General features: G+C 43.8%; 3 protein-coding genes across 4 annotated transcripts; 2 read left to right on the plus strand and 1 right to left on the minus strand.

The window, feature by feature from the left end:
- Positions 1-1,149: 1,149 nt before the first annotated feature.
- On the plus strand, positions 1,150-8,039 carry LOC118786981. Its single transcript, XM_036542348.1, has 8 exons — positions 1,150-1,434; positions 2,926-3,084; positions 3,985-4,131; positions 4,479-4,559; positions 5,244-5,405; positions 5,568-5,636; positions 6,328-6,489; positions 7,600-8,039. The coding sequence occupies exons 1-8, from the start codon at positions 1,287-1,289 to the stop codon at positions 7,710-7,712; spliced, it is 1,041 nt and encodes a 346-aa protein (XP_036398241.1). The 5' UTR covers positions 1,150-1,286; the 3' UTR covers positions 7,713-8,039.
- A 783-nt stretch (positions 8,040-8,822) lies between these two features.
- On the plus strand, positions 8,823-11,295 carry LOC118786982 (interferon alpha-inducible protein 27-like protein 2A). Of its 2 annotated transcripts, none has more exons than XM_036542350.1 (5): positions 8,823-8,842; positions 9,166-9,186; positions 9,390-9,416; positions 9,893-10,063; positions 10,932-11,295. In XM_036542350.1, the coding sequence occupies exons 2-5, from the start codon at positions 9,177-9,179 to the stop codon at positions 11,027-11,029; spliced, it is 306 nt and encodes a 101-aa protein (XP_036398243.1). In that variant the 5' UTR covers positions 8,823-8,842; positions 9,166-9,176; the 3' UTR covers positions 11,030-11,295. The 2 variants fall into 2 exon arrangements, with proteins under 2 accessions (XP_036398243.1, XP_036398242.1); XM_036542349.1 differs by having other exon boundaries at positions 8,831-8,888.
- Positions 11,296-12,531: 1,236 nt separating this feature from the next.
- On the minus strand, positions 12,532-18,029 carry LOC118786980 (cytosolic 5'-nucleotidase 1A-like). Its single transcript, XM_036542347.1, has 6 exons — positions 17,522-18,029; positions 15,896-16,063; positions 14,814-14,943; positions 13,698-13,820; positions 13,318-13,502; positions 12,532-13,123 (listed from the first exon to the last, which is right to left on the minus strand). The coding sequence occupies exons 1-6, from the start codon at positions 17,627-17,629 to the stop codon at positions 12,767-12,769; spliced, it is 1,071 nt and encodes a 356-aa protein (XP_036398240.1). The 5' UTR covers positions 17,630-18,029; the 3' UTR covers positions 12,532-12,766.
- Between the last annotated feature and the right edge of the window lie 979 nt (positions 18,030-19,008).

Raw genomic sequence — 19,008 nt, forward strand, 5'->3', positions numbered from 1 at the left:
ACGACAACGTAAAGCATTCCCCTGTCAGAAATTCTCCACCGTTGCTGGCTGACGAGGTGGTTGCAACGGTGGTAACCCCTCTTCTCATTTGGTCTTTCCGAACACAACCGTCAGAATTTACCCAGATGTTCGTACGCATTGAATACTACAAGAAAAGTGTATTAAACCATTATTAAGGTGTTTCTGTGCTTATTTAAATATTAAAGTTTTCACAAACACTGCATTGTATGTAAAACCTTGCACTGCACTTAAAGTTTTAAATGTGCCAATAGCCCCTTTCCAGCAACAGATAAGTGATAGCTTTATGAACACAACAAATGTATTTAAATACACAGGACAGTTTGGTAAATTTTACAGATTAACATGGCATAGGCAAATACATAAACACATATCACAATATTTTTTCTCACCGGTGTGATGTTGTTATTAGATTGTCAGTCATGTTTGCTCGCTACCAGCATCCATACTCTTCTGCGCGTTTTAAGTGCTGGCACGGCTTTGGTTCGTGATACTCCTCTTTGCTATACTTATGTAAGCTGTTCCACATTTTCTTCTGGTAAGACTACAATTTACCCCCGAGAGCTGGCCGTAAAACTGCAGAGAAACAAGGCGTTGTTTGCATTTATCGCAGAGGTTTGAAGTCCTAAACTCTACTCACTTAATGTGGTGCAATGGGGATTAGTCTGTTCTATAAACCTGCCTTAGGACAAATAAAAGTGAAAAGCTGGATACATAATTAAGTTTGGATCAGATTGAAACATTTGACATATTTCATGATCTCAAGATCATGTATCTCGTGATCACAAGATAAATGCACTAATCCAAAAATATTATGAGGGCATCAACGAGCCACCTAACCAGGAGACATTTTGATGCTATGTTTCAACAGCACTGTATCTGTAATCAATGGAGACCTTTGTCTATAAAAGTACTATAAAATCAAACCTTGTCAAAACCTTGTTTTTGTTCAGTAAGGCTATAACACTGAATACAGTGGTCCCCCCTTATCCTTATTCAGTTCCCCGCGGTCCGAAAATATTAAATGGGAAAATACAGAAATAAACAATTCAAGTTTTAAATTGCGCGCCGTTATGAGTAGCCTGATAAAATCTCACGCCGTCCCGCCCGGGACGTGAATCATCCCTTTGTCCAGCGTGCCCACGCTGTATACGCTGCCCGCCTGTTAGTCACGAGTCTACTGTATATATAGGGTACGATCCGCGGTTTAGTGTGCCTCATATTTAGATGTTAACACACTGTGCTAAATTTGGATTTGTGCTGCCGATATGCTGCCAACTGGCCTGAATCTGATTAGTTCTGCCCGGAGGATCAGGGTGGCTTCTACATGCGTGGCAGTGATGAAGTCTGCCAGAGCAACAGCCAAGGAACATGGGGTGAGTGTGGGGAAGCTGCTGGCTCGAGTGCAGTTGACAGGTGAGGGTCCCCTCGGTTTGTTTGGTCTCATATCCTGTAATCACTACACATGGGTTAAAGATCTCCGGCGTGCAGAGATTTTAGATCAGGCAATAAATTATTACTAGCGTATATGGGCTCTGATATTACCAGACCGAAACGCCATTTTATTAGAAACAATCACTGACGTGTTGTATTTTCGGATGAGTTTTAACCAATGATAGGCTGTTTAGGCGACGCACTGGCACGAGAGCACTGTTCTTATCCAATCGGCAACTAGTTTCAACTTTCTGTGAGGCGTTGCCAGGAGGTATTTGCGGGGACTGTATCAGTTGATTACTGCAGGTGCTAGACTGCAGTCAAATAGATGGAGCATGGAAACTTGTGAAGGTTGTCGCAGCCACAAGCACAATTGAACGGGGGTGAAAATTAAATGGCGATAGGCTTGGTTAGATGAAAACGGTATGACGGACAAACGTTCCGGCATATGTTTGTCACAAATTAAACGAGCCCGGGAGCTGCTTTGCACTGTGTGGTCGAAAATAATACAGAATGGGACAAGCGGCAAAAGGTATTGTCTCGGCATGATACAGATCCCTCACACAAAGCAGCTGTTCGGGCTCATACGTCAACGTTGCCGGGAGCTGTGGCCACTGTGGCTGCTGCCGCTTCATCCATCCAAGACCCAGTCGTCATTTATAGTGGAACATGACCTGTCTTTCAGGATAGCGCCAGCGCTAGTTGACCTGTGCAAAACATCACAATACAGAACTAAACTCTCCAAACAGCGTGTCAAATACACAGGCCAGCTATCTATCCACTCACAAAATTGCCTGTCATATTTGGCAATGTTTAGCGCATAAGCTGTCAAAACATGTTTTCACAGAACGTTGACGAGTCCACAAACCGCAACATGGACGAATTTTCAAAGTATTGGTCCGATTCTATGATAATGACTTGGACAAAGTTGTAACATAGCATCTTGCTACTCGACCAACTTTTATTGAAGTTGCACTTTTCATTTTTAATAGCATTTGAGAAAAGAAGGAAGCAGTTTTAATTTGAGCACAGTAATGCAAAATTGTATTGTAAAATGTATTTTTGTTTTGTTTGACAATGTTGAATTAAAGCTGTTGTAACGCTAAATGTACATGCGTCCCATTTTGCCCCCCCCCCCCCCCCCCCCCAAAAAAAAAATAAATGAATACAATAAATACAATAAAATCAAATAAAAATTTCAGACTCAGAAAAAATTGTTGCTGACTACAGCAACAAAAATGGTTACATGTTATTGGTTTTCATCAGGAAGTGATTTATCATGGACCATGACCACATGTGTGCATGTTCTCAAGGTTGTAAAAAAGGTTTATGAATGTATAAATATGCCCTCTTAGCCACTGTTAAATTATTCAGTATTAATTTCTGTATTCGTTATCATCAATTTAACTTTTAATTTAGCCACCGGAGAGTCATTATGGGAGGAAATTAAAATATCTCTCTGGTGTCTTGAAGGTATCACTGGAGGTGTCACATCCACTGCCCTGGGTGCTATCAGAGAGGGCGGAGCCAAGGCCAGGGTCAAAGCAGCAGCAGCTATGATCTCTGCTGTCACCACAGCCAAAGAGGGCAGGGCGAGGTTGGGGACCGTAATGGAACGGCTGCAGTCAGATGGTAACATGTTCAAAGGGCCTATGTCTCATTCAGTTGGGTCAGAATTTCTACTGCTGGGAGGTAGAGGTTTAGTGAACTGCGTGAAGTATGCAGCAACTGTGTGCCATCAACCACTGAGTCCTGTGAACCCATCAAAAGAAAGTTGCCGACCCTCCCAAGTGGCTCAGTGGTTAAGGCATTCACTTGCTGTACTTGCAGTTCAAGTTTGATCCCAGCTGTGTCATCAACTGATGATGACCAGGAGCCCACAGCGGCAGAACAAATTGACTTCATCCTGCTGGGGTAGGGGTAGCTATATTGGCGGGGGTTACTCGTCTCGTCACTCTCAGGCATCCTTTGACTCACACCTGCAGTTTGCTTGGATGACATCAGTGAAGCCACATCCATCTTCTGATTGGAGCTTCCCTTACTGTAGTGTGCTGGGTGACTTGCAATATGAAAAACCATCACATGCCGTGTAAGTGTATCGGAGGATTGCATTCACTGTGCCACAGCACTCCTGAATGAGTACAGTGTATGTGACAGTGACATGAGCATAACGTGCAGTTTGCAATTCCAAAATAGAGCTGCATAAAGGAAGAATAATGCATAAAAAAAGAAAAAAAAGGAAATTTCTTCCCATAGCAAAAGTAATTGATAGCAATATGGAAAAGGGGAGTCTTTTGGTATCTTGGCACATAGAGTGTGCCTTTCTGTAGGGGGACAAATTTTAGAACAGAGCAGTCGGACAAGGAGACCCTGGCTGATCCATCCATCCCTATCCCCCACCGCTGCTGTGCGCCACCTGTTGTCGGCAGAGATGACACAGCTGGGCTCGAGCCCAGGCTGTAGTAGAGTGGAATGAATTTATATACTTTTATTGAACCTTACAATTTACACTTTTGTTCTTGTGTCTGTGAGGTTCCTTCTCTGGCGTGGTCTCCGCCTCCAGGGGAGCTGTCAGGTTCTCGGCCGATGAGGTCACAGCGAGGTACAGAGCAGCGGCTGCTACAGCAAGGGAGAGTGGTCTGAGAGCGGGAAAGCTGCTGGCCCAGCTGCAGTCCACTGGTAACCTCTCTGTACAGCTGGCTCTGCCCCCTGTGTTTCCCCAGGGTTTTAACTCCGCTAAATCCTGTAGTTACACAAAAAGCCACTTCTGCCCTAAAAGGATGAGCCTTTGACATGTTTATATATTGTATTTTATGAATGGGAGGAAAAAAATTAATGGATTTCCTGCTGTTGTAAAAGTATCTGTATTCATCCCAGTACAGTGCAATATTATTTACAATCAACACAATAGGGCCTGACAAGATGGAATAAGGGTTACAGTACCATCTTTGGTTACATGATGTTTTCAGAAGTTTGCTTTGAGTTTATTTCAGAAAGTTGGATGGTTTGTTTTTTTTCCATATCAGCTCCTGTTAGTCTGTTCAGCCCTGGGATGCCCCCAGTAGTCTCGATGTTAGGGAGAAGCCTGGTCTTAGCAGCTGGAGCAGGTATGGAAGCCATGCTGGAGTATTGTGCACTATGATGTAATATGATCCTATCATGTCCTGACCAGTCAAACTGCCACATAGGCATGGGCAGCAGTGAGTAGTGATAACAGCAGTAACAATGAATGAATTAGTATGTATTAGTATTAGTAGTAATGAATGTAAGATTATAGTAACCTTTGACCAGACATGGTTCAGAATCAGAAAACTCTTGATCCTGATTGGCCTTATCATAGTTAAAGGAAGCTCCACACCTCTGGCGCCACGTTACAGTTGGAGCCAAGAGCAATTAAGGCAGGTGACAGCCATCAATTGTATAATACAACCAGGAGTGGGCAATTGGAAACCACTACAGACAAAGGGGTCTTTAGCATCAGAAGATCCTGATTTGCATTGGGAGCATAGGTTGATGTCTCAACATTGTAAACCTATTGTCTGTTGCCATTTGTTTCATGGTATAAAAGGCCGATCATGATAACAGTTCTCGGAGTTAAAGCTTTGCAGGCAGAAATGCTGCCGGATTCCACCTCCATCAAATAAAGCTTTTTCTCCAAGCGTGCTTTTAGTCCGGTTTGTTTACTTTTAAAATTACGGATGCCAACACCGCAAAAGCATTGTAAGAATGTCATGTGGTACATGGAGGTACAAGAGGTACATGGAGGTATGTGCTTGTGTCTTGTGTTCAAGGCACTGCCATCACTCTGGTACCAGTTGCCCTTGGTGCACTTGGGTTCTCCAGTGGTGGGATCCTGACCGGAGCCAAAGCGGCAGCCGTGATGTCATCGATGGCGTCTGCAAATGGAGGTGGGGTCACAGTGGGAGGTCTTTTGGCACAGTTGCAGTCAACAGGTAAAGATGTGTGTGTGTGTGGGTTTTAAATATAGTCTTCTAAATATAGATTGATACAGATAAGCAAAATTATTAACCATGTTTAGTGGATACATGGACATTAATTACAGGAGAGTAACTGGTGGCATGTACACCATTGAGCTTGTGGATTCTCCACTGCAGGAATGGCTGCCGGAATGACTCCAGCAATCCCTTATTTAGGAACTGGTCTAGTGCTGGTAACTGGAGCAGGTAGGTACCATAATGTTTGGTTTAGCTGGCCAAATAAATCCCTCTTGCTCCTCCTCAGCTGATGTTTACCTAAGGAATGTTTTCACTTAATATCACTGTGGAGACAAACATTTGTGTCAGTGTACAAGCAGCATGACTCACCAGCTGTGCTCTTTCTCTGGTCCACATGCACACAGGTAGAAGTGAAAACCAGTTACATTGTTACATTACATTCATTTAGCAGACACTCAGCTGAACATTTTCTGAAGCACTTCAGGTGAAGGACACTGCTCAAAGGCACAGTGGTCTACATGGGGATTGAACCAGCAGCGTTCTGGTTATGAGGTCAGATCCCCTGCCAGAAGGGCTTTATGCCTCCCATCACAGCTTTTCAGCTGTAGCATTACATTACATTACATTGTTGTCATTTAACAGACACTGTTATCCAGGGTGACTTATATAGGTGACAATTCTGTGAATTTATACAGCTGAACATTTACTGAGGAAATTGTGGGTCAAGTATCTTGCCCATGGGTACAACAGCAGTGCCTCAGCATGGAATTCTGAACAGGGGATCCTCATGAAAAACGGCAGAGTTCCCTGACCTTACTGAGCTAGCGCTATAGACTAACACACTCCACGGGGTAGTATTCATTGTCAATCTAGCGGAGTTCTCAAGGGTGGAGCTTAGCATCTGCTCACTGTGCTCCAGGTGTTGCTGTTGTCGTGGTGCCCATTGTCTTGGGAGCGGTGGGGTTCACATCAGGCGGGATCCTGGCAGGGTCCAAAGCAGCGGCCATGATGTCTGCTGCAGCGGTGGCCAACGGAGGCGGGGTGGCATCAGGGAGTCTGGTGGCAGTGCTGCAGTCCACTGGTAACTAATAAGCAGAACATTTTTTATTGATTTCATCTTTAATCCTTGATTTCAGTTTTTAATTCACACCCATATCCATTATAATGAAATGTTCAGCAGACCACAACATTAAGGATTTCTCTGTGATCAATTGTAGAGAAGCTGGCCAACACTTCTCACATAAAACAAGCTGAAAAGAACAGCAAAGGTAAAAAAAAAAAAAAAAAAAAAAGAATTTTATTTTAATATAATTAATATAATTTATTATAATTTAATATAATATAATTTTAAATTATTTTAAAATCCAACATAGACAAACAACACAGCCTACACAAACTGACAGCAGGGACAACAAAATGAGCCTCTCTCCTGCTCTCCAGCCACACCTGTATTTAATCAGCCTTCAATTAGTCAGGTGTGGCTTGTTAGCCAACAGGTTCCCAGACAAATGACGACATATGCACACAATTAACAAATGACTAACACACAATTAACATTTAGTTTTTAGGGAGAGGTGAAAGCTCCCTTCACACCACTGGTCTCTCAGCAAAGAAAGTTTGGGGGATTTTCAGTTTTTTAGAATAGGAACAGTTTGATGACCATGCAAAGAACAAGGAAGATTTCTGGAGCAGACCTGCCAACACTGAGCTGCAGTGCAGGCATTGGCAAATCAATTATGCTAGTCAAATGTCAGGGTTTGAGCTGTTGCTGCTTCCCTGGATCATGAAGAGGCAGCCTCATAGCTTCCTGTCAGGGTTCCCAGCTTCTGCTATCTGGGATAACCACCTGATGGCCTCAACTTCATGTTTGTTCCATGACTCATTTAACAAAGGTTTTCCACCTGTGTTGATTAGTTACTTTTGTCACCTGTGTTGTCTGTTATTTAAGCCCTGCCCTTTGTTTTCCTTGTTGCTTAGTTTTAATTTGCTTTGCTTTCTGTATGCACTTCAGTAAAGAAAGCTTTGTGGTTGGTGAACCAACCCTTTTGTGTAGTGAATCATCTCAGAGTTTGGATTCACTCTGGCTCGTCACAGTAGATGGTTGAAGAGATTTGTGAAGTCTCCCACACATATCTCTCCTGGGCTGTCTGGCAGCGTTGTGATTGTGACGCTGTATTTCCATTGTACTCAGGAGCAGCAGGCCTGTCCACCGCTGGAACAGTGGCCACCAGTGCTGTGGGATCGACCCTTGGCTGGGCTAGCCTGGCTCTGTATGACACAGTCATGTCCCAGGCTCTGCTGTGAAGATCCACCAACAGCCTCGAGCCTGCTGGGCTGGTGTCTCAGGAGGAGGATTAACGGGATCTTTCACTGTCTGAGTGGCTTTCCTGTGAGAGAGGGGAACGTGCATGAAACCTCTTTGCTTTCTGTTTACCTAATGTTGACTGCCTAATAATCAAGATGGGTATAATAAATGCAAAAATATTATTTGCCATTATTTTGAACTCTCCAGGTCTGAGATCATTTTTGTCTGATTTGGCACTACTTCAGTTTGCACAGATTTGGCACCAGGAGAAAACAGAGGGGTGCACTTGCAATCCAGGGGGGGCACAGAACATCATATCTAAAAATGTGATAAATACTATGTTAACATCGGGGGATATAAGGGGACAACTGGGGGGTGCACTGAGATCCTTCTGGGGGTGCAATGCACCCCCATAGCGCTGGCCCTGTGTATGCATAAAGAGTGATAATAGATGTGGGCATAATCTTCACCATGTAAATGTTCGCCAAGAGTAACCAAGCCAGTCCTCAAGGTGATTGTATGACAAAAGCTCCAAACAGTGGTTAATATTTGATTTAGAGTCTGCTAAATTGTTTTAAAATTTGCTGACAGAGCAATCCCTGTCAGAAAGATGTTGATTGTTGTGGTCGTGGACGATTGGAAATAACGCATGCAGCCAGGAGTGTAGTGCAAAAAACGTTTTTCATTCACAATGCCAGCTCACAAAATATAACTAATTAATGGAGAAATAAAAATCACGATTCAGCGTCCCAGGACAATAAAGACACAAAACATTTTGTAACCCTTCAGCGCCGTTGCATCATACTGCTTATTCCCAAACTCCGTGGACGATTTCCCTAATCTGTCTCACATCTCAGACGTTTTCCCTCTAACTGGACAGGTCCATTTATGGGTTTAAGCAAGACAGTAAAAAAAATGTAAGGAAAGCATCAAGGTGAAAGAACACACACTTAACATTGATAAGATAATCTTAACATAAGATAATGTGCTAATGTTGATGTTTTACAACAGTAAACAGTCGATCTCAGCAACATAACCTAAATAAATAGGGCACAAATATTATAAAGCCACACCCCGCGCGCTCACGTCCTAGGAACGAGCGTGCTGCATCAGCAAGCGATCCCAGGAAGTAAATCGCTTGTTGCCGGCTCGTGTGAATCGTTTGTCATTTCTCGGTAATACTTATTCAAACCAATAACCTACTTTAATCAGCTGGCAAAATTCGCAGTGGTAACGTAAAGTAATGGTTACATTAAACGCTATAGATGTTTTACTTAAATAATTGACCATAACTATTATATTGTGTGAGATGTGCAAATTAGCGGTAGCGAGCATGTTTATAGCAATGGTTGAACTGTTGATGATACAGTCTTTATGTATCTTTGTTTATTTTTCATTATTTTCAAGTAAATAGTACTGTTACTGATCTATCTGACTTTATTTTTTTCCCAGAAATTTACATAATGGACAAACGTAAGTAGGCTGCTATGTTGCATGATGTTTGCGTGTGTTTTGAAGTGATTTTGAAGTGATTACCTGTACCAAGTATTTGTAAGTCAGTGCTGGTATCAAACGTATCATTTGAGATTTTAACGCCACCATAAAGATGCAGTAGTAGACTCAACAAGACCTGAATGAGATTTACAGGTTCATCGTGATGGCTCTTCTTTTTCCAGTTTTGATCGTGGGAGCAGCAAGCGCAGGTAAGCACAATGTGCATATACACACATTGACTTTCACAGTTCTGGAAGGTAGTTAACACTTCTTAACCTGAAGATTAATTCCATTAAAATAAACATTAGAATAGCATGGTCGTATGTTTTGCCTTTCACTAATAACAACACAAAGGCACATGATGTGCCAGAACTTCACCAGGCCATTTACTGAGAGGTGGACATGGGCATAAGAGGTAAATAAGCATCACATCATTTGGCTCAGGTTCAGACCCATTATTTAAGGAGAGTGCAGCCTTCAGCCATGAGCAGTACCTCTTAGACACCTCTTCAGTGACCTTGCTGGCCAAGCGGGACAACTTCTATTCAGTTCCCCCTCTCCTTGCTATTTTTATAGGCTACATAAATCATGGTGCCCAAACTCCGTAAGGTACCCAAGAGAATACCAATGCTAAAGGAATACTTAAACAATACTAAAGCACACTTGTCTGTCCTTCCCATTTGAGCTACTGCTGCTGTCGCTGTTGCTGTGGTACCCGTTGCCCTGGGAGCGGTGGGGTTCACAGCAGGCGGGATCCTGGCTGGGTCCAAAGCAGCGGCCATGATGTCTGCTGCAGCGGTGGCCAACGGAGGCGGGGTGGCATCTGGGAGTCTTGTGGCAGTGCTGCAGTCCACTGGTATCTTTCATTACATTACATTATTGTCATTTAGCAGACTCTTATCCAGAGTCACTTACATAGGTTTCAGTTTTATCCATTTATTCAGCTGGATATTTACCGAGGCAATTCAAGGTTAGGGTTAGGGTTAAGTACCTTGCCCAAGGATACAACAGCGGTGCCCCATCGGGGAATTAAGCCAGCAACGTTTTGATTACAAGTCTTGCTCCTTACCGCAATGCGACGCTGCTGCTCGACTATATATTCTACTTTCATGATATATTCATATTCAGAATCATTTACACTCATTTAAATGCACTGTTAAATCATGAGATGATCACTTACATGTGCTTCAGACAATATAAAGCTAAAAGTTTGAGATGGGACCAAGCAGGGTATTGATACGTTAGTAAAGATGGAAATTTCCAACAATCACCTTGACTGCAGCAGCAAATCACAAAGAGCAGGCAAAAAGACCTGCATGGGCCGTTACTGAGCCTTGGTGGATCTGCTGATGTATTTCTAGAGAGACATCTATGAAATGGACATGATGGCAAGGCCTCCCAGACTCGGTCCTGGGGCCCCCCCTCATGTTTGCAGGGTTTTTGTTTCAGCCCATCGTTTGAGCAAATGAATGCTTGTTGAAAACATCCATTTAAGTCCCTCTCTGATTTTGTCTCTGATTTTAGGAGAGAGTACATTTGTCTCAATGCTATTTGCTTTGTCTCAGAAGATGGGTGCTTAGTTTCAGTTACCATGTATCTACACTGTCGGCATTTCCCCTCTGGGTCAAAAAAAAGGCTCCTCCTAAGCCAACCCCGAATCGGTGACATGTGAAATGTTAAGCTCTGCACGCCTCATGCTGGGGTGTTTGTGTCATCTTTTTAAGCGGCCGCGGGTATGTCTGGTCCTGTTACTGCCGCTGTGGCAGGAGTGGGGTCCGCACTGGGATCGGCTACGAGCTGGTTGTTGACCAGAAAGAAGTAGGACAAGACAGGAAGCCAACCAAAGAATCAACCAGATTTTCGGCACTATTCAGCTCTGCTCCATGACTCCTGTGTGAATTCAAACCAATTCACCCTGTTGCTTCCCAATAACAGATTTTTTTTGGTGATTGTCTCACTTGACAGTATAAACATTGTTGTGAAAATATGCTAACTCACTTGCAGTTAGCATATTACTTGCATACACATTGTTCTGTGCTATTTTGTCTGTTTTTACTGTCCAATCCAAGTTAAAATAAAACTGGAAAATGCCCATACCCCCGCTTGTATCATTTTCAGAAGCTATCGATCTTTCAATATGCTTTTGCCTAGCCATTTCACATCAGTGACGGTATTCAGTTCAGCTAACAAACAGCTTCACTGTGCAAGTAATTACATGAAATAGTTTCATTACAAAAAACCTACCTACTACCTTGCAGCATGATTGTGTATGGATTGCCAAATGAGATCAGCTAAGGTTTAATAGGACATATGGAATAGTAGACCATTAGTATTTTCCTTTAATGCTTTTGTCTGATGCCAGAGACATCACGTGAGGTCAAACCTCATGTCAGGTGCTGACATGGAAAGTGAATTAATTACCAATGTAACCACATTGTCATGATGAATATCATTACATAACACTTGTGATCAAAAATTACATAAAACTACTTACTTTCAGCTCGGCAGAGATAGACATTTAAGTAGAATGCTCTTTTTCTTCATAGTGAAAACAAAAACAGTGTCTGTGGAAAAGTCTCCCCCTAGTGGGGAGAGTTGTCACTCTGAACTCTGGGTACAGTAGCAGTATCCCAGCAGGGATCGAACCAGCAACCTTTCGGTTACAAGTCTTGCTCCTCAACCACTATGCAACACTGCCACCACAGGTATGTTTGGTCGGAACACACTGGTGAGAAAATGGGACATGGCTGTTGGCACAAGGATGCTGCTTGGGGTGAGAAGTACACTTTCTGAACATATGTGTTAATAATGAACACATGAGAACTTGGAAAACTCACTGCAGCCACAAAGTTATGCTGAAAACAAACAATCAAACATTCATGCATTCATACATATAACACATGTAGACATGCATAAGTGTAGTGTCAATGAGTGCCACAGGTGGTACAATCAACAGGTACCAAACCAAGCATGGAAATTTACAGCAAAGACAGGCCACTGGTTGAAATAAATGTAGAGACAAGACAACTACCCCTCTGAAGGTATTACAGCAAGGGCTGTGGATTCACACCCGTTTCTTCACTGATTGGTATCTAGTTTATCAGTTGCATACTGTTTTACTTCCAACACATGTCTTTACTACATGGTGAATCCAAAGCTTGTGAATCACAGCATTATTAATATATTTATATTATATTTGCCAACTTCTAGTAATCCCACTTCTTACTATGGCTTCTAATTGTGAGTTACCATACAGACAGGGACATGTTACACCCCTGTTTGGCAGTATTCAACACATCAGACAAAAACCAAAATGCTCTGTGTGGAGAAGTCAGGGAAGAAATCTAGAGGGGTGTAGTTTTTCCACAGGACTACAGGATAAATAGATATTAAATTCAATACTTCATTTTCATAAGAATGATCTCTTTTATCTCATTTGATGATATACAGTTGAATGAGGCCCTCCCTGCACATTGAGGTGAAGCTGATCTGAGATCAGGGCTGAGTCATATTGCCATGTAGAGGCATACTTTATTCCCCCTCCCTGGCTGCGCTGTGGTCAGTCTTTCTTGTCAACGGGCTGCCTCTGCCGGTGCTTCTGCGCCACCCCATAGGGCACATGGGCAGCGACTGTGCCCATCTCAGTGGCGCCCTCCACGTGGAACATCTGGTCGTCAAAAAAAATGTGGGGTCGAATCTTCTCCAGGATTGGGCCCTTGGGGGCCCCAGCCAGAAAGAGGGCCTCATCGGTTTCCAGACCCCAGGAGCGTAGCGTTTTGAGGGCCCGGGCCCCCGAGCTGGCCGCGCTGCGAGCTGTCACCAGGTAGGTGCGGATGGGACAGTCCAAACGCTGGCCCCGAGCGTAGAATTTCTTCTGCAGCTTGCCCAAGGCTTCCAGGAACCCCTTCAGCGGCCCCTAGGAGGCAGAAGAGGGCAGGAATGAAAATGAGGTGCAGAGAGAGGCAGGAGGTATGTACCACAGTGTGAAAAGCAAGCAGTATGCGGCATCAACAGTGTATTCATGCTGTGGATGGAAATGTTAACTTAATGTTAACTGGATCCTTACTTTTGTAGCAGTGTGTTATTTGGCACGAGCATGTTTTAACATACATGATCCAGGGGCTTGTTCTCATATGCCTTCTCGTGCTCAAAGAACTTGTCGAGCCCGTGCTCTTTGTAAATCTGCTCGGACTCATCGGAGAAGAGCACGGCGTCACCGTCAAAAGCCACGCGTAGCTGTGTCTCTGAAACATCTCTTACTTTCTCCGGGCAAAACATGGTGGCTGCTGCGATCCCTGGGATCAAGATGGACAGACGTGAGAGAGAGAGAGAGAGAAAGAGAGAGATTGAGTGAGAGGCAAACAGAGGGTGATGTGATGGAAGGAAGTCTGTGCTTTGCTTGCTTGCAGGCCCAGGGTTCATGGCCCTGCTCAGAAACACAAGGGAACCTATAGTGATTCAGATCTGGCATCAGCTGTGGGTGTGCTCACCTTCCTCCAGCGCCTCTTGGACCTTCTCTGGGTCAGCGGACAGGTAGAGGTTGGTGTGGTAGGCTTTCAGGTACCCGATTGGACTGTTCCCTCCAGTCAGACAGAACCGCTCAATAAACAGGTCTGAGGAAACAGAAGGCAATGATCACCAGACTCACCTGGGTTGGTTCTGCAGAAACAAACCCAAAAGGACAGTTGGCTCACCGTATGGCCATTGAACGGCTCAGAGGATATTACTAAGCTGCTCCAGGCCAGTGTTGGCAGCGACACTGGCATCAGATTGCCTCAACATTGAATTTAGTTCATGAAGCAAATTGAAGCAAATTGAGTGTGGTTGGACTAAGAGAGGTAGATATTCCTCTCTACTTCCGGGTTTTGACTGGATACATGGTGTTTGTTGGGTTATTTGAGGCACACGCTTTGAACATGCATAGATATCTGAGCTGATCACAACACAGAGAGAGCACAGCAGGAAGGCACAGAGGGAGAGGGAGTTAGAGAGAGAGGGAGAGGGACCCCCTGGTCCTGCATCACATTGGCCCGCTGGGACTGACGCATGTAGTGTGGAAGACTGTCCCAAGGCCTGTGCAAATTCCATTTTCTTGCAGAGTATACGTAAAACCACTGATCTGAGGACAGGCCATATCACATGTTTCACCACAGAAGGCTCTGTGACATCAGCGCATCTTCTGCTTTCAGTTTCTGTGCTGTCAGGATGTTGAGTAATGCTTGTTAACAGTGTATTTAACAGCCTGTACTTGATTCTGGTGTTGGGTGTTGCTCACAGCCGTGTCTGTGAGTCACTCTCGCATGCTGTTAAACTTTGAGTATGATGGAATATATCACCACCCAGGCTGGTGTTTTCTCATGAAGAAACATTATAGGCTCACGCTGTAGGTTTGTCACAGAGAAAGTACTCTGTCCTGTCTCATGATCACAAAAATCATGGCAAAGACGGTGTCAGGGACAGGACAGGCAATATGGTGTCGAAATAATGCAGCTGTATGAAAGTCCATGGTGTACTGAGGCCAGCTGACAGGTCAGGAGTAAAGTGAGCAGAGAGGTGAGTGTATTTTCAGTGGTTCAGCAGTAGGGTCATTACAGGTCAGCTCTTACTGTGGTGGTTTACAGTGTTGATGAGTCTCACTCCTGTGTCTGCGTGGTTGTTGGTCACGAGAACCACATCGAAGAGTTCCTCGCTGTTAGGGTATAGCTCCCGCAGTTGTGCATTCACCGCCTCCAGAGCCTGGGGAGAGAGAGAGACCACAGCCTAAACCAGAGTCTGGGCACAGAGAATCAGAATTTCTTTATTGTCATTGTAACATGTACAATGAAAATTGAGTGCAATCCTCAACAGTGCAAAAGATCAATAAAAAGCTAATAAATAATCTATAAAAATAATTTAAAAAGTAAGGCTATATAAAAAGTAAACCAGAGTCTGGGCACAGAGAGACCTCAGCCTTAACCAGAGTCTGGGCACAGAGGGAACTCAGCCTAAACCAGAGCCTGGAGAGAGAGAGACCTCAGCCTAAAACAAAGCCAGGGCATAGAGAAATCTCAGCCTAAACCAGAGCCAGGACACAGAGAGACTTCAGCCTAAACCAGAGCTTGGAGAGAGAGAGACCTCAGCCTAAACCAGCACTTTCAAAGACAGAGACATCAGCCTAAACCAAAACCTGCTCACTCACACACATACATGCTCACATGCACGCACATTCACTCTTTAGACTCAAACAAATAACTGTTATAAGTAAAAAGAAAAAATGGTGCACCAGAAACACACCTGAAAGACACAGAGGCAGGCTCTATGAGGGATTCTTGTTCTTCCTCTGTCTCAGCCTCCGCCTGCATCTCCTTCATTTCCTACAATCTATATGTCCCTCTATTACAGGCACAGGCCCTCTAGGCAGGAGAAATGGATTGATCACTCGCTTCCCTTTCAGACACCCTTTGCTGTTTCGTAAAGGCTGCCATTCAGATGAAAGGGACTGCCTGTCATCAGGCGTTGATTGGCTGACTGAATTCACTCCCAAAAACAGCTGATGTGCGAAAACGGCGAGGAGACCAGAAAGAGCATGCAGGCTTACACAGAAACAGCAGCAATTCTAAAAAACATCCCATTGTGGCCAAAATAACAGCTTTGGGGATCTAACAGTCAACCATTGTGCAGTTTGTGAACAGTGGGTTGTGCGTCTCACCTTTACAAAGGCAAAGGCAGGGCCCGGGCCGAAGGGCACAGTCTCATGCTCCACCTGGTACCTGAGGTACTCCTCCACGCCCTTTTGTTCGTAGATCCTCTGCTCTGCCTCCATGTGGAAAAGGGCACGAGATGACACTGCAATGGTGATGGCATTCTGGGGCTTGGGCTGCAATGGGAATTACTATTATTATTATTGTTATTATTATTAGTAGTAGTAGTAGTTGCAGTAGTAATATTAGTGATAGTAGTAGTGTTGTTTTTTAATGAATATATCTACATATTTATTGTTCATTCATGTCTTTATATCTGCTGTGTGAGGTGATGTTTCAGAAAGCTCATCTCTGTGCAACACATCTCCACAGACAATAAACCCTAAACCCAGGAACAGGAAACATCAATACCATCCTCACCATCTTCCAGCTTTCATCCCCCCCCTCCCCTAAAAAAAAAAAAACAGCAATGGTGACAATGTGCCAAGATGCCATTCTGTCACGGGGCAGATAAGCGGAACTTCTGGTTCTCCTCACATGTCACCCTTGCCTTGACCGTCCTTGAATACCCACCACAGGGGTCGTTTCAGCCATGGCTACGGTTCCACTCGATTTTACTGTAACCTGAGATGTAGATAGGGTTCTGGGATCATTCAATCTGGTCAGTGATGATTTTAATACAATCCACTGATGATTTCAGTTCCATCCACTGATGATTTCAGTTCCATCCAGTGAGGATTTCAGTACCATTCAGTGAAGGCTTGTCACCATCAAAATTCAGTAACAGAAGCTGCCAGAAAGCATTGCAAAGGAGAACAACACACATTCACTAGTGAAAGAGTGAAAACCAGAGACAAACTGAAATGGCTGTGGTCATGGAGTTTTGGGAAATTTGTGTATATATGTGTATAAATGAAGATCATCATTTAATAGAACACCACAAGTGATGGGAGCACCCTACCAACAGCGCTTAGTCCGTTAAATTTAATTGCCCATGCATGTACAATGCAAATTGCCCTGGATATGCAACTGCATACAGTTATTAATTGTTGAATTAATGTGCAAGTAAAGGTGAAATTTAAAACTAGTAACATTCAGAAAAGAATGGTGACGGAAATATCATGTTTGTGTTTGAGGATGTCATGCTTGTGATGCATAACTCAAACCCCCGCCTTCAGAAGAGCAAGGCTGTGTACACTCACACTTACTTTAATTCAGAATAGCCACCTGCTTGTAAATGAGGATAACTAGTGGAATATTAAAATGCATGCATGCAAACAAATTTTATGGAATACAGCTTATATGACATTCTGAATGCACACCGTTTGAATTTTTAAGTATTAAGAATATAGAAATGATATCAGAGTTTCAAAAACATGCCTTCAAAAAGAAATCTCTCCAGTGAAAGATCATTTTCACAGAAAAGTGTCACCCTCTCTTGAGAGTGGAGGAATTATCAGATGAAGGCGATATTCTTAAATCTGAAACAATTATGAATTATTTTGGTCCATCCTGTTCAATGCCAGGCACAAACATCAGAATACCTACCATTCACCACACACATGCACACGAACACACACACACACACACACACAAACACACAAGCAAACACGTACAAAGCAGAAGAGACTCACTGTTCGGGGCTTCTTGGTTGGGGTCAGATTCTGGCTGGAAGGCTTTCCGTCCCCGTTGACAGCACTCTTCTGCTGTGCTGTTGCAGTCCCTGCGGGATTCAAACTCATCCTGCCTTCTCTATTTGTAAACAGACTGCCGCAGCAACAGGGCACCCCTCCCCCACCCAAAGCCTGCCGTCTCTCCCCCCCTCTTTCTGTCACATGCTCTCTCTATCCTCCAGTTTCCTCTAACAATTCAGCTCAGTTTGACTGGAGGGTGCTGTACTCACAGGCTTTCTGTATTGCTCACTGTTCACCTCACGTCCTCTATTTCTCTCTCTCTCTCCGAATCTCAGACCCTTTCACTTCCTCTGTCCCTCTCTATCCTGTCTATTATATATATATAGTAAGGCGGCGCTCCAGCAGATGTTGCATTCGTAATGCAGTTTTACCATACTGATATAGCTGTGTCAAACATGGAAAACCACTTGCTCCTTTTTCCTCTCTCCCTTGGTAATTCCCCGGTTCCCCTCTTACCACTATCTCTCATTGGATCTTAGTTGCTAAGCAACGCTTGGACTTCCACCACACTGCCCCTACAGGTTGCAGCTCATTGGTCCCTGTCAGTTCTAACCTACAACAGGGATGGAATGCTGATGACAAGGATCCAGGGTGGCAGAGTGCTGTTCAGGGTTTATGTCTCCCACTGCCGGTGAAGTAGAGGAGGTACATGTCATCAGAAAGGGACAATGTGGCAAACCACAGGTGACTTGACTGCAGGTTCACTGTATCAGCCCTGGACTGTGAGACAGGCCCATCCAGGTGCTCTGTCACACCTTGAACACAGGTTTTTCCACCTGTTCCTGTTTTCACATAGATTGTTGTATTTTATTGTTGATAGTACAGTTTTACTGAAATATATTATATCTTTCCAGTACAGTGGCAAAAAGGCTCACTATTTATTATCAGGGTAGCAGGAATTGGTCAATATAAGTGTAACTGTTAAACCTCTCTCCAAAGCTCATTGTTGAGAACAGCCCAATGGATGGTGAATGGGTACGTACAGAGAATCTGCACAGAGAGAAACAAAAACCACACAACAGCTAACCCCATGACCGACATCCATTTGTTTTATTCTCTCAAGGTATTAAAAAAAATAATAAATATCGAAAATAACAATGCTACTTAACAATCATATTGCCATAACACCATAAGTACAAAGCACAGAAAGACAACATAAGAATCGATATTGCACAGATGTTGACAGCGTAGACTTTTTCTGCTTCTTTTCTGTTTTTACAGTGTTGGATTATTTAGAGCTATGGGTGTCCTTGATTTTTGTAGGCTGCCTAACATATTTCTAGCATACCACCTTCTACCTGACAGGGGTAACCATTCCCAGTCACATTCTGTTTTTACAACAACACACAGCCCGTTCAGGCCACGCAATGTTCATCTGTTCGTTGCCTCCTTCTTTTAGCATCGTTGGCTAAACTAAGCCACATGAC

Source organism: Megalops cyprinoides, chromosome 12, assembly GCF_013368585.1.
Source record: "Megalops cyprinoides isolate fMegCyp1 chromosome 12, fMegCyp1.pri, whole genome shotgun sequence".
NCBI classification, from domain to species: domain Eukaryota; kingdom Metazoa; phylum Chordata; class Actinopteri; order Elopiformes; family Megalopidae; genus Megalops; species Megalops cyprinoides.